The following is a 16,320-nucleotide window of genomic DNA, read 5'->3' as shown; positions in this document are numbered from 1 at the left end:
TCATTGTGATATATGTGTATAGTGTTTGAATACTTTTTTACTGTTTAAAAAATGTCTTTGAAATAGTGCCATTAAACATGTCTTGTCCTCTATCTAATCCCTAAAAGTAAAGTAAAGTAAAGTACAATTTATGACATCACATCATCACACATGTCTACAAAATATCATCGCACTGTGTGAAAAAATATATAATAAATATTTCCCCACCAACATTAATTATTTATCAAATACAATATTTAAAAACAATTTCATCAAAAACATTATCCTATTTTAAAAACTTCCCAAAAAAAACATTATCCTATGATTAGTGATTAGTAACCGTATACAATTTCCTACACCAGAGCACAGCCACAACTGTTCTTTCACTAAAACTTGTTTCACTAAATGTTACCATGATTTTGTTAAATAAAACCAATGCTGGCTGATTTTCAATACTAATGTGCTGATAGCCTTAAAAACAGAAGAATATTTAATTCCATGATGCAAACCCTATTTAATTGACTCCTTTCACGTTTTACCAGTGTTGCAGTGTTTTAAATGTAATCACAGACTTTGTTTCTAATAGAACTATGAGAGTTTGTGTGGAAGGAGAGACAACATGTCATAGAGTTATTTACATCCCACAATCTCACGTTGTGTTTGATTGGTTCATAATTTTGGACTCTAATTATCAAATGATTCAAAGATTAACAAAAAACTACTACAGTAGGTGCTATTGTGCCATTCACCATGTCAATAAAGTCAACTCCTTCTCAAAAGTCGGTGGTTGCTCCAATGGAGATCCAGAAGATACCTAGTTTTGATGCATCAACATGCCCTATTCTTAACGTGGTAGTCTATCCTGACAAAGCTGAGGTTTGTGTATATGTAATTATTATACATGCTTGATAAACTCCTATTAAGGTTGGACTAAATTTGTGTAATTATAATACGGTATTTTCAATCTACTCTAAAAAGTGAACAGTAAATGTATCATAACTCATGATCATGTTTGTAACTTAACATAATATAGAAACTTGCTTCAGATTACAAGGAGAATCAATGTTGAAGTAACAGAGGGGTTATCTCAAATCAATATGACCAATTTGTCAAAGAGCATCGAGCCATCTACTTTAAGGTAATAAAATATGTTTCTAGAATGAGAATAAGAAGTTATCATGATTAATAATGTAATCAAGTTCTCATTCGATCCACTTGTTAATTTTATACGTTGATAACGTATTGATTTTAATGTTGATAACAATTAACAGGGTACTGATAGGAGGCAACTCAATACTGAATGAAGTCAACTTCGTGGCAAAAAGTGCCTTGGACGAAAATGTTGAAGCTAGCGGGCAACTTGATGACCTCAAAATCAAACAAGCTGAACTTTTGAAGGTACCAAATTGTTCAGTTTTGAAAGTCATAACAAATGACCCGAAAAAATTATTCTATATTATTGAGCAGCAGTTTTATCATGACATTAACATGCAGACAGTTTAAATAACTACTTGGGGGTAACATACCTGACTGACCTGACTAAGACACTCGACCAACAACCACAGGAGGCACGACGTGAATCAATTGAATTATATCGGCAGGAGTTCAATGATCTGGATGTGAAAGAAAATACGTTAAAGAAACAGAAAGACGTGCTGGAGGCATTTGCTAACAGAATAATCAACTTCAAATCAAATCCTCAGGTTTATATTAAATTATTAAAAATCTTACCTTTGTTCAATTTTGTATACCGATTTAAACCGTTATTCTGTTTTAATTCATTAAATGTACTTATGACGTAACTTAACCTTATTCCTTGACTTCTATTTTAAACGCAACATCTTTTTAGGACGGTTTTGATGCAGTTAGTATATCATCTTTGGATATGGTATCTAAGTTCCTCCCAATGTATGAAGAGCAGTCAGCCAAAATCAGTGATAACCTATCCGAAGTGAAAGAGCTGAGATTATCATTGGATAAGAAACTAAAAGAGGTCACGAATGAAATAAACGCAACAGATCCAGCTAAGGATGGAATCATAAGCAGGTATAATAAGCGTAATAATTGTTAGCTGCTACATCACATCTGATAGCTGTTATCACATCAGCAGTGAAACTGCGCCTGATATTACTTACATTTAATTTTAAACCTTGAATATGTAACGTATTGTTAGGACCCGGGCCCTTGATAGATCTCAGACAATCTCCTTCCCAGAGAGGTACAGATACTGATAGAAGCGTACGACACGGAGGAGGTGAAGCTCTTTGTTAGTTATGTGGTTAACGATGCAGGCTGGGTCCCCAAATACGATCTCCGAATTCATTCAAGAGACAAAAACCTTAAGGTTAGATCATGTAGTTGGTTCATAGAAATAAATAAACATTTATGTAATTTCTCTTTCCCCCATGCCGAGTTTCACGCACCTATCTAAGCCATAATCTTGCAGGTATTCCAAGACTTCTAATCAATAATGACGTTTTAATAATTCTGGCTGTTGGAATCGAATTTCTTTGATATTCAATAATTCTATCTAGATTTTTCTTTTAAATGTTTAACGTCATTACAGTATTAGCGATAAGGAATATTTCACGTACCAATATTAAATTATGAGATTACATTGTGGTCGGTTATATGGAGGAAATTGCATGCATCCCGTACTTGAATCGGCTAATGTTTTACACGAATGTGACGTAAAATCAACCACGTGGAGCAAAACCCTTTCTTCAAATAAATTTCTCCTCGGAATTTGTACAATGATTAATCATACAATTCAGTTAACTCAAAATCAAACAATGCTGCTATTTATAGTATTCAAATTAATTCTTACCACCACTACTTTACTTTATTTGTGGTTGAATTTCTCACCTACTGTTACACACCTACCCACGCGACTGTTACACACCTACCCACGCGACGTGACTGGTACACACCTACCCAAGTGACTGGTACACACCTACCCACGTGATACATCCGAGGGTATGTTATAAATTATGGTGCAACCTGCAAATCAGTGAACCGTCAATGTAATCATCACACCTTCGTGTGCCCCACCAATACAATTATTACATTGCTTACCCTGACAAATATTTCTCTGCAAAATCTACTTTACCAACACCCTTACGTAAAGCATATAATTTTGATTAGATTGTCTGAGTTTCATAATCCTATTTTAATAAGTTGTATTCAGTGATTTATAAATCATTCAATATAAATCATATAAATATCTGTGGCCCGTCCTGCCGAACAGATGAATATAATAGGATACTAATGGTATTTCACAGTAAACTGAGTAAGAATTACCAGCCACTATTAGAGTTAGTTATAGGGCAGTGCCTTCTCGTTTACCTTGTACAGCTGGATAATGGGCAGGAAAACACTGGAGTTACTACAACTAATATAAAGTATATGCTTCCCCAACATACTCTAACATGCTTCCTAAGACGGAGGAACCTCCTTCCTCCGGTTATACCCAATTAGAGGCAGACAACATGAACAGTCGGCTTGGCTTCCTGCCAAAACTCCGACAAATACAGTGTACACCTCCTTATAAAGCCTAATATACTGCAAAGTGCATTTTGTACTCTAGCTTAAATCTCTAATCTACTGGTCCTTGATCCAAATTCCATTATAACCAAATCCTTCAAACTCAGTAGATCAGGAATGTACAGTTTTACAGGAACTAATTTGTTTTAAAAACTATAAATTACAAAATATGTTACAATGGAGCCAGAGGGTGTGGGGTAACTCACTACTGCCAATCTTGAGGCTCCTCAACTAGCTGGAGAACAACTGGAGGATACTCAGACTGACCCTAAGGCTCTCCAATAACATTACGATTAAATTTAGTACATTTCAATAGCACTCTGAATTAGATTATTAGATTAGGATTATTGGTTATAATAGGATTATTGGTTATGATAGCGGAGATCTGCACACTTTCACACGCGCCCTCGTGATTTTGCCGCTCAAACAGTTGGCAGGTTCTCAAAGTTAAAAAGTGATGTCATGAAAATTTGAAATGCATACTAGAAAATCGGGTCATAGATCAGACAAGGCTGGTCGGTCGGAGGTCGGTCGGAGGTCGGTCGGGCGCCGGTCGGCGGTAGGTGAACGCCGGCGGTAGGTGAACCGAAAATCGTGCTGACATAAAAACAGAAAACCTCTCAGATCTTAAAGAACTTAGAACTTTGGTTGAAATCACATTAAAATAGCTAACGACTGGCAAGTGTCAATTGCTTATACTTATAGCCTGTAGGTAACATTAGTTCAAATTTCCGGCTTTCAATGAATCACATTAGAAATTAGATCCCAGTCGCACCTGCTTCCCGGTGTAGTGGTATTTCATATCAATATCTAGCATTTTCACACTGAAACTATATTGAGTCATTACAGTGATTGATTTTTCAGTCATATTATAATAACGCCCACTGTCATTAATCATACTTTTAATATCTTTATATCTACACAGACAACATATCCAGGATATAATGCTACACAATCTAGCAATCTAACAGTGTTTTATAGAACTGGATCTTGAGATGGTCACGTGATAGCTCGTACAAACTCTTTATCGACTGACGACAACTCTATAATATCTCATATCATATCAGAGCAGTTGCAGCACTGTACAGAGGCTGGTTTCTGGTCAACATCAGCAGTATTTCCCCCGCTTCCCTTTGGCTTGGTCTATTTTCAGAATACTGATAGTAAGAATACACAAAATATTGGGTGTCAAGATACATAACCGATAATAACTTTAACTGGTGCAGGTGGGCACATGTAAGGTTCTTTACAATTAGCGATTTAACGGCGGTACATCTCTTCTCGTGTTGCAACAAAGTATTCTAAAAATGTATCTTATCTGTTAAGACTTTCAACTTTCAAGGATGATCCCAATTACTCATTCTCAATAATAAATCTTATCTTCCTTTGATTTAGTATAACGAAGTAACTCTATGATCTAAATAATACACTGTATGTGGAAAACCTTGCTCACTGCTCAGTAGTATGTGCTTTTCCACGAGTTGTTAACAACAGCTGCTACCATTAGTCCGTTAGTCGTTACAGAATATTATTCATGATGTCAATGGCTAGCCTCCACAAAATAACGTTCCATTGTTATCAAAAAAGCTCAGCCCACAATCCTACAATATCCATATAATTTCAACTTGTAACTATCCTATCCTGGTAAAGACTGGACACATTGTCTTCATCTGGTACGTGAATTTAACTTTATCCACTTTGGTACGTGTATTTAACTTTATCGAGTAGTTATGCTCGAACGTGACGTGTGAACATATCGAATTATCGAAAGCTTTTGACACTGTAAATCACTAATGTCGATATTATAATATCATAATAGGTTGATATCATAATCACCGGGCTATTTACGTCACCTCTACGCCTGTTTGGTCAACAAAATTCTTTACATACAATATAAGAACACGATTCTTACCAAAACTGAACATGTACAGATGAAACTGAAATCGCAGTTTCTGTTTCACCCCCCCCCCCCCCCCCCCCCCCATACCATCGCTTTTCTGTATTATAATGAAGACGTGACCACATCACCTAAATCGTCAATTTCAGGTACTCTATTTTGGACTGGTGTCCCAGAACACCGGAGAAGATTGGAACGACGCTAAAATCAGTCTCAGCACTGCTGCTCCTAGCACTGGAGGTAGGATCCTTACATCTTTCCTTTTTATTTGTGTGTCATTATAATGCTGGCATTTTAATTGTTAATTGAGGAATCATTAAAAATAGTCATTATAAACTGTCGTGTGGTCTTTGTATGTTTGAAGGTCGGGCAGCCGATGTTTTTTCAAAGTTCACTTAATTAGTATTTAATTAATTAATAATTAAATAATTATTATTTAATTGGACATGCTCCACCTTATTTTCTCCACTATTCACTCCTGTGCCGCGTCTACTAGCATTGTGAACTACTGATTACAACAACAACAACAAGTCCCCGGTGTGTCGTCGTTGTTAATTTTAAAACTTTTCAACTTTAGCACTACTACATATTATAATCCCAGATACAGTGCTCTAGATACACATATCCAAAATCAGGGTTTATTAATTATATATGTCCTGGGTTATTAGATTGACAGTTGACTGAGCTGGATTATATAATACAAACACGAGATATATGAGACAGGAGTAAGGACAATATCTCCGAATTAGTGAAGTCAGTGCGGGGTGACCTAATAGATTTCGGGTTCCTGAAGTCTGTACTTTGACCGTCCGATAGTTAAGTCTGTCTGAAAACTGCCTGATGTGCTGTGTAGTGTATCTGGAGAGATTTATTGCCAGAAGTGTCACTTGTTAGGGTAAGAATAACATTAACGTGTTATAATGACACTTGGTATGTTAATGGGCTGTTATAGTTTCGTTTATGTAGGAAACGCTCAAGTTAACTTCCTCTTTCATACAGATTAGTAGAGCCTAAAATGATAATTATTATAACACTGCAATTATAGGAACACCTTTAACCCTCAAAAGTTTTAATAGTAATTGTAACAACACTGTTATTATGATAACACTATACTTAATTATAATAGTTTACAATTTAATAGTTTATAATTATAATAGTTTATAATTATAATAGTAGGGGGGGTGTAACCCAAAAAAACCCAACTCCTACCCAAGAAAAGGTAATACTGGGATTGGGTTTTTTTTGGGTTTTTTTGGGTTTTTTAAACAAAATTTAAACAAAATTCTAGCCATTTCATTAATTGTATTGAATGTGAATTATTTCCCACTGAGTCTTACCTACGTGTTGTTCTCATGTCTTAACTTAATAGATAGTTTACATAGTATATAAGTGTGTTTATACTTATATTGATAGTATGTTATCACGATAGCAAACAGGATGTCTCGTTCATTGAGATATAATCCATATGAATGCACAAAGTGGAAATGTGCCAAACGTGGCAAATGTGTTCTCCTGTCATGGAAGGAGGCTATGACGAAGGTCAAGGGCAAGTCAAAGCACATGACTTAAATTACTTGACTTAAGGCGGCTTCAGAGTCCGAGTCTCGATGATGTATCTCCAAAGCTTTCTGTCCGCCATAAGCTCCTTAATCTCCCCAGTGTTTTTGAGTCCAGTGTCACTTATTAGGTTATCGACGAAGGTGAGCGGTGGTCTACCCCTCCCTAGGTTCCCAAAGGAGAAGTTGGTGTGCTGCCAGGTCATCATGTCGCTGGATGTGCCCAGCCAACCTCATTCTTCTGGCCTGTATCTTCGAAATAACTCTTGGGAGTGATCCAAAGACCTCCTTGTTGGTGCGATTTCCTATCCAGTCCACGTTTAGGGCCATCCGAAGCATTCTACTGTAACATCCGTCTATTCTTTTCTTCAAAGGTTCTGTTATTGTCCACGTTTTCGTTCCATACAGGAAGATTGATTCAACCGTACGCGTAGCTTGAACAGACGGATCTTTAAATCTCGGCGCAAATTGGACCTCCATATAGCCTACATTTTGTGGTAGGCAGCCCATGCCTTGGCCTTGTGTAACCTAAAGTCGTGCTCCGTTGTACTAAAATCCTCAACTTCTTCTAAGGCATGTCCGTCCTTAGAAATTATTGTGTGTGGCTCCTCTCCTACTAAATTAACTGTAAGATGCTTGGTTTAGACAAAAAAGATTTCATGCCTCCTCATCAGATGAGGCTTCTGTAGGACTGTAGCATGTGATGACAGTGAGCCTGGGCTTTCCATTAAGAGACATGGTGAGGATCCTTGCGCTGTAAGATTTTATAACTTTATAAGACTTATAGCCTCATATGCGCTGCTGTCCTCGTCAAGATGATTTCTACTCTCCCATTAGAAGCGCCAGCTGCGTTTCTCCACGCAGATGAGATCACTGGATGAATCCCTTTGTTCATCTTTTTTATTCTGGTATTCTCAGCAATCAGCATGCACTACCCGATGTTCGATTCTTGCAGGGCAAGGATGTGCAGCTTGCTTCGAGAAAATTGTTCTGCAAGTTCGATGCGTTTGTGCTGTTCTCTGGCTGTTCTTATGTTAAATGTGCTAACCTTAGCAGTCCTTTTACATGATACAATACAATTGATGAAGACCTAAACTGGAATGCACATAGAGGTAAATTAGCAAAAAAACTAGCCAGCTGCTGTGGCATGCTAAATAGAATTAAAGATAACATTCCCACATCACTCCAAAAAAAACTAGCCAGCTGCTGTGGCATGCTAAATAGAATTAAAGATAACATTCCCACATCACTCCACAAAGATCTGTATCACACTCTGTTTGAAAGCTATCTTGCTTATGGTATAACAGTCTGGGGAGGAGCATCTAACAAAAAACTCGAACCTCTGTTCAAAGCACAGAAAATGTGTGCCCGCATAATGTTTGGTGATAAAGAAGCATACTTGGATAAGTTCAAAACTAGTGCACGATGCAGACCCTACGGGGAGCAAATCCTGGGCAACGAATTCTACAGAAAAGAGCATACTAAACCCCTCTTCAACACTCATGAAATCATGAATGTGCATAATCTGTACTTCTACCACTGCATTAATGACATCTTTAAGGTCTTGAAATATAGAACCCCTATATCACTTTACTCCCTCTTTGAAACATCTGGCAGACTTGGCAAAGAGACACTCATTCTCACACCTAAACCATCAGACAGCTACATATATAGAGCAGGGACAATCTGGAACACAGTACGACAAAATCTCATGCTAACTACATTCACCTGTAAGCCCAATCACCTCAAATCATCCATAAAAATAACCATCGCTCACACTCAAAAGGAAGGAGAACCAAACGACTGGAACTTAGCCTTAAACAGTGTTCGACAAAATTCAAAAACTTTAAAATTGACCTTGCCTAGATTACTTAAGCTTACAAAAGCTGTAATATCTTAGCAAAATATAACTTGCAGCAGCCCCATACCTTGTCATGAACATAATATCGATACTACCTCTGTGATCACATCTTTCTCTGGGTGCAAAATGAATAGATATATATATTATATAGATTATAGGTTTATCAGTCTTATAGAAATTTGAAAGTTCTATAGAAATTTATTTAATTTATTTATATATGGATTATAAACATTTTTGTTTGTGTGTTTTGCGCTATGCATCTTTATACCTATTTTAGAAGAGATTTTTATAGAATATTAGAAGTGTAGTAGGGTCAGTTTCAGACGAATTAAGCATAAATATCATCATTGCCATGTCTGAAGTGGTTTGTAAATGGGCCATTGTTAGCCCCAAGCGTTTTGGTCCCTCATTCCTGCCACTCAGCATTGCCTACTGTAAAGTAGAAATTTTTCTAAGACAATAGAGAAACTGACCCTGTCTCACTAAATTCCCCTAAATTCAACCACTTACCATAATAAAAATGCTAACAACCAAATAAAGTTTTTTAAATAAAGAATATTTCCTCAAGTTTACGTCTAGCTAACTAATTAGTGGTTTAAGCTCTTATTCTATTTATGATTAAAGGAATGTAAAATAAAACTTTTCGTTTCATTGAAAACTTTTCGTTTCATTGATGTTCATATTTTTCTTGACTACCTCTTTACCGGTACCCCGGGATAGGGAGCCGTATCCTGACTACCAGAGTGTGGTCCAGTCTAGCTGGGTCATAGTAGACTAGTCTGAACAGGGTAACAGCCAACACCTTTTTAGCTACTGTGCAATCCACAGTAAAGATTTACGAGTCTCAAAGCCTCTTGTAAACCAAGAGTTAAGGAGTCAATAGATCAAATTATTGAACTTCCGGGGCTCAATGTCTCCCGTCGACCGTCCTGCCTTTAGCCTGGACCCCCTGTCCAGTATCCAGTCTTCACCACGCGGAGGTAGTGGCTTTCATCATGCTGTCCGATGAGTGTCTGGAAGAGGGCACCAGCAGGATACCCCTTTTCAAAGTTCTGGGAGCCTCACATCAGACCAGGGCTTCCACCCAGCTATGAAGAAGGGAGTCTCAAGGGGTAGAGAACTCCTTCAAGAACACTATAGCTTTGAAGGAGAGGCTTTCCAACCATCTTCTGACGGAACAGAGAGTGACGAAGCGGAAACAGATGATGAAGAAGAGGAAGTGGAGGATATTGACTCATCAGAGGAATGGGCGAAAATAGTAACTGTGTATGGTGATGCTCTGCATCATGATACGGCTGTTGAGGTTTGCCTCAATGGAGGGCGAGATCGAATGCCATCCCAGTCAAGATTTTAGCGACTCCAGGGCCATAAACAAGCGAAGATATCACTTAATATCACATGTGATCATGCAGCTGATGGTAACTGCAAGATTCTTTCAGTTGGAGATAGAGCATGGTTTCTCGTTAAGCGGATGATCAGGAAAACGGAAACAGAGATCGTGAAGGTGAGAAGAAAGGCTTTATTCCTCTCGTACCGGTTGCGGTCAGGGTTGGGGTCATCAGTGAGTTGCGTCCCTACTAACTCAATTTGCCATGGCCATCGAAGTGAGCAAGACATATGGCTGATATCATATCTGGATGGCCAACTTCTTCTGAGCACATCAGTGAATAAAATACTGCTTTTGGGTGATATTTAAGCGATTATATTTATTGTGATGTTGTAGTGATGAACCACAACAGTGATGTTGTACTGATAATTGTTTTGCTAGGTGCCTACATGATTTTATTTCCTTCAAATGAAAAATTTGTAAAAAACCCAAAAAAACCCAAAAAAACCCAACTCCTACCCTGAAAAAGGTCATACTGGGATTGGGTTTTTTTGGGTTACACCCCCCCCATAGTAGTTATAATAAAACACTATACTAGACCCTCAAAAGTTAAACGGTGCAGTACGAATACATCGTGGAGACAGAGAGGTTCTCAACCACATTTTACTGGATTATTTCTGCTAATTGCCAAGTGGTGCAGCGATAAAATTCGGCTGATAATACTTGTTTTGTCATTGTTATCTGCTATTATCACGCTTCACTCCAACTGTTTGTCGACCAATAACAATACAACTATTGTTAGAACAGGCAGATCCAAAGATTTGTACAAACCTGGAGCAGGTTTTCTACGATCTATAATGATATTAGATAACTTTGAAATATCAGGCATCATGTATAAACTAATAAATATAATGTATAAAGTGTGTGAGTCACACGTCTTAGTAGCTCCTTATTGACAAGCAGTTATAATATATGTGATCATGCACATACGGACCATATAAACATCGTGTATTTTCCGTGTATTTGTCTCCTTCTTCCTTGAGATTCTTCAGACTTTTTAACAAGTTTACTTTTCAGGATTACCGTCGTTGGGTACGCACGAGTTGCACGGTAGACTGGCTGCAATGCCCGGAACTCCCAACTCTTTTAAGAGAACCAGACATCACGGAACCAGCATCAAGAGGAAGAAATCTGGTTAGTTTCAAATACTTGCACAACTTACTAGTTACTGTAAATACTTAAACTTACCGAGTACCGACGACTATTTGGTTCTTGTCTAATGGCTATGTACTTGTAGAATATAGAAAAGCAGTATACTAGTAGGTAGACTAATAAGTAGACTAAAAAGATGCCACCTTGTATAGTCTAGTACACCTAGACTGTCCTACACAACCTACTCATGTCTATAATATCTGAAAGGTCTTTAACAATCAGGATACGAAATAACACATATATAACAGCAACACATTGAAACTTACACTTCCTCGTTATACGTCCCTCTTCATTACACTCTTCATTACACTTTCACTGACACTTTATCGTACAGTGTACAGTGTGAGCAGTGATATCGCAGATTCACTTCCTCACTTCCTTGTAGACTTATGGATAGCAGGCAGTGTAGCTAGTACCCCCCCCCCCCCCTAGCTAGTAGCACTAAGTTAGTTCCTCTGTAGACTTATGGATAGCAGGCAGTGTAGCTAGTAGCACTAAGTTAGTTCCTCTGTAGAGTGTGTAGGAAGTAATGTAGGAAGTAATGTAGGAAGTAGCACTAATTTAGTTCCTCTGTAGAGTGTGTAGGAAGTAATGTAGGAAGTAATGTAGGAAGTAGCACTAAGTTAGTTCCTCTGTAGAGTGTGTAGGAAGTAATGTAGGAAGTAATGGAGGATGTAGGAAGTCTTGTTAGGAAGAGGCCGCAGCAGCTGTTGTAGTAGCAAGCTTTGAAGTAAAGCGCATCGTCTGTCGCCCTATTACTCGGTACTTCAACTTGGTATGTGAGATTAAGTTAGATGAGGTAATACTCTTCTGATGAGCAGATGACACGGTTACTGGTAGAAACGGTGTGCACGAGACTAAATGTGGAAACCAATTGCAGATATCAGAATAGGTATGAACTAGATCTGAAATGGTATGGATACCGAAACACTGAAGTTAAATCACAACTTTTTTTCAGCCCTTTTTTCGCTGAAGGATCTAGTGTACAGACATTTTGTCAGCTAATTTAGGGAACTGTGAAATGTGAGCTTGGTGTGAAATGTGACATGTTATCTTTAAACTGTGGTGTTTGCGGGTTTGTTGAAGTTTTACTTCTATTTTTATTTGGGTAAGCTATGATGAAATTAAGTCTGGTGACTGGTATGTATCTGGTTTGGGCGTGCCTGAAATATTCTGAATTATCTCTATTTTGCTGGTGACTTGATCAGATAGACATAAAAGGGAGAAGTTGGTTTCCCCCCGCTCATATGGTAACTAAAACACTCAAAGGATGGCATTCCGGGATTCTCAGAAATTACAGATTCTCACTTTTTGTGTTACATCAACGACATCTGTGTTTACAGCCTACACTTTCTGTAGAAGAAAATCGTTTAAAAATAGTGAGTTCATTAAAACGGTGATCTAGAATGTTCCAGTTGACCTTATAAGGGCATCACGTGGTTCCAATTGACAATTTAGTATTTCCTAACAAACTGCCTTCAGGGCAGAAAGATGCAGGACACTTTTCACGACAGTACAGTGAACTGCCTACAGACAGACAGCGACACACATTAGACAGACACAAATTAGACAGACAAACATTGGACAGGCAGGGTGGTAGTAGAGGTCTGGCTGCCTCCCAATCTTCAGGGTTCGGCACCTGGGACAGACGTGCCAGCTATGAGTCTTTGTATGGGGTTATACTAGGTACTACTATATAACTATACTATTCTACTACTCTATGCAACTATACTTTACTACCACTCTACTACTGTGTTGTCCTAAAGTGTTGATATATTTATAAACCCCTCCGGGATAGAATAAGATTCTGATAATCCCGGCTCCCGCTAAATAGATTCTGATAATCCCGGCTCCCGCTGTTAGTTTTTTCCCGCTGAATAAATAACCCCGGCACAGCTTTTATAATCCCGCCCCGCTAATTTGGCTCAACAAGATTTGTTTTGTTTTGGCATTCCATGAGAATTTCAACCGCGTACTGTCACGTGTTTTGATGACGTGTATCACGTGACTAACTACTACGACGCGCATTGGTAAAAAATGTCACGTGACCTATGGCTTAACGTAAGAACTATAAATACACTTGATCTACGTATCTGCAGGCGCTGGCAAAACTCCAGCACACTGCTTACATTACTTAAACTCTTACATTAATTGGACCAGTTCCAAAACTTGTCTCGACGGTTACATTTGATTTTGTCCGGTTCGGTTAATTTTGTCGTGTTTGATATAAGCCATGTATTATAGTCGTCTACTTTGATAAACTTCATGACACGATATCATTATTAGCTTTTATCGCTTGCCAGGCTTAACTCGACGCCCCTTATCGATATTCAAATTCATTCAACGTTCTGACTGAGGAATAATGTTTAGATATAACGCCAATTTCAAAAGTCATAGTACCTTAGTTGTATTTATTTGGTAGTCCCCAATTCCATTTCATATTTTCCATAATGATCTCATATAGCTATATTTAAGAGTAAAATGTCAAATTTGTTGGTCCTAGCACTAACCCGGAGGGGTTTATAACACATAACACCGGCACGCTTAAGTTATATTAAAATAACCCCTCGTGCTAAAGCACGTCGGGGTTATTTTCATAATAATCCCTCGTGCTTCGCACTCGAAATTATTATAAACTTTTCCCGCGCGTCGCGGGAAAAATTGAAATATAATCCCTGCGCATGCCGGGGTTATGTGTGTTATAATCTATTAAAAATTCTCACATAGACAGATTTAAAGTACAAATTTAGTCAAATCTCCTTTTTACCGTGCCTCCATTTACCACTTATTAGCCTTGTTTCCCCAAATACTGGTTTTATGTGTATAATTATATGAATCTTACTTCTAGCTACCTTGTACTTACTTATGTCTGGCTTTTTGATTCGTCCTGAGATATTCAGCTAGATGAATGAAGAATACAAATAAGGAATATGAAGAACATTTCAGGGTGGGGTTACAATTATTCGTCTCATGAATTCTAATTAGTAAAAAATAAGCCTTAACAATCGGCAGTATTTTATCTTAACTATCTCAAAACAAGACTTAACTTGCTATTTTGAGCGGTTACAGTTATATTTGTCTACGGAAACTTAAGTTTAATAACTCCGAAAGTTTTACAATTTTCTGCACTTCACCTCTATTTGCGGCCCATCATCCTAGACTTCAACACAGTCTACCAAATACTCTGCCTTAATTACAAACTCTTCTTGTCTTTTTCGTGAAATTATTACCTCATCTTGTCCTAGAGGTAGGGCGGTAGGCCTGAACAATAGTCTGAATAGTCTGAACTAAAAGTTTAACTAATAGTCTGAATAGTAGGAACTAAAAGTTTAACTAATAGTCTGAATAGTAGGAACTAAAAGTTTAACTAATAGTCTGAATAGTAGGAACTAATAATATCGCAGTTTGTTAATAGCAGAATAACTAACAGCCTATACTTATAGGCTGTTGTTGTTGTGACTGTACCCTTACAAGCAACCTCGAATTATCACATACCAAGTTGTTGAAGTGATAGTTACGTTATAAAAATACTGAGAATACAAAACAAGATACCATATAAATATCCGGTAATTATATCCGGTAATAATCATAGTGACTGTCTGTGTGCCACATGTGTTACTACATGTAATTATGTATGATGTAACTTGGTATTTTTATAATCGGTTTTTAAAAGCACGAACAATGCTATTCTGATCTGGGTCGCACATAAAGTAATTCCTCCAAGTTTTTAGTGAGGTCTTTTATGAATGAACTAACAAACAATTAACAAATACCTTACAAACAAGCACATTGACAAACAAAAGTTATAATTTAAGAAACATGAGTACTGAAGCTGGCTTCAGCCTACAACAATTTCTTAAACTGTAAATTGACAAAACCGATACCTCTCAGTTACTGCGACAAATCATTGTAAATAGTAGCACAAAAGAGCAGTCTAACTTCACATCAGTTTAGTGCTGACACTTGATAGGCAACTCGTCAATCTTTCTCTGTGTAAACGGCTTATTTATATTAAACGAGTTATTTAAACTAGTTATTAGGCGACAATGTATTGACTTGTGTTTGTTTCCTCCCAGAGAAGAATGTACGTATACCCACAACGGAGAGCACAATAGAGGAGGATGCTGCTGCTGAGTTAACGCCCAAAGTTAACGGAATCGAACATGGTAGTGATGAGAACCTTGTAAGTGTCCCTTTATATATCCCTTTATATATTGTTAATAAATCTCAGTCCAGACTTCAGACATTAAGTTCTTGAGCCGAATCATTCCTAATTGTTTTCTTTTTTGTTTATTAAAATAACTGAACGAATCTTACTTCCGTGGGGTGGGCCTGTATTAGCTAATATGTACATATTTTATAATGGTACGGTCTCACCCGAATTGAATACGTTGTAACGTCAGTACATGAACAAATGTTTTAAATAGTTTGTATGTTACTGCGAGGCTTCAATGACATAATGTTAACCTCTCTAAACGTTAAAACCTGCATTCTAGATTAATGACATGCTCCGACCACCATTACTTCCCCACAGTACTGTCCACACTTAGAGAAGCTATAACCACCAATCTATTTCTGAACCACTACTCAGCTATTATAGAAATCACATTGCATTGTATATGAAATGTTGAAATTGGTTTTAAAGCCCTTATGGGTACCAGCAAACTCCAGTTTTAGAACTGAGTGTGGATGTGTTGCTGTGTAAAACATTTCTTTCTTAAACTTATCTTATATATAAATATATTTCTAAAACGTATCTCTTATCTATACTATATTCTAAACTCGTATGAACCAATTTCAGCTCGAAAACGGAGTTACAACGATTGACAATGTTGGAGCAAAATGCAGCTATTATATATAGCATTTATATTATTGGATTTAGTCTTTAGATATCTTTTAAACAATGTCGGATGTAAGAAAAAATGACCTAGGATAAAAGCACAAT

The 16,320-nt window shown here is 37.4% G+C and overlaps 1 protein-coding gene across 1 annotated transcript; it reads left to right on the top strand.

The window, feature by feature from the left end:
* Positions 1-710: 710 nt before the first annotated feature.
* LOC134812507 (protein F37C4.5-like) lies at positions 711-15,925 on the top strand. Its single transcript, XM_063819976.1, has 10 exons — positions 711-855; positions 1,026-1,117; positions 1,251-1,377; positions 1,581-1,682; positions 1,829-2,025; positions 2,194-2,323; positions 5,569-5,659; positions 11,241-11,357; positions 15,452-15,558; positions 15,872-15,925. Exons 1-10 carry the CDS (start codon positions 730-732, stop codon positions 15,923-15,925), a joined length of 1,143 nt encoding a protein of 380 aa, XP_063676046.1. The 5' UTR covers positions 711-729.
* Positions 15,926-16,320: the final 395 nt, after the last annotated feature.

The sequence above is a fragment of the Bolinopsis microptera genome, chromosome 3 (assembly GCF_026151205.1).
Source record: "Bolinopsis microptera isolate Bmic1 chromosome 3, MBARI_Bmic_1.0, whole genome shotgun sequence".
Lineage (NCBI taxonomy): Eukaryota > Metazoa > Ctenophora > Tentaculata > Lobata > Bolinopsidae > Bolinopsis > Bolinopsis microptera.
This window is presented reverse-complemented; position numbering and strand designations above follow the sequence as displayed.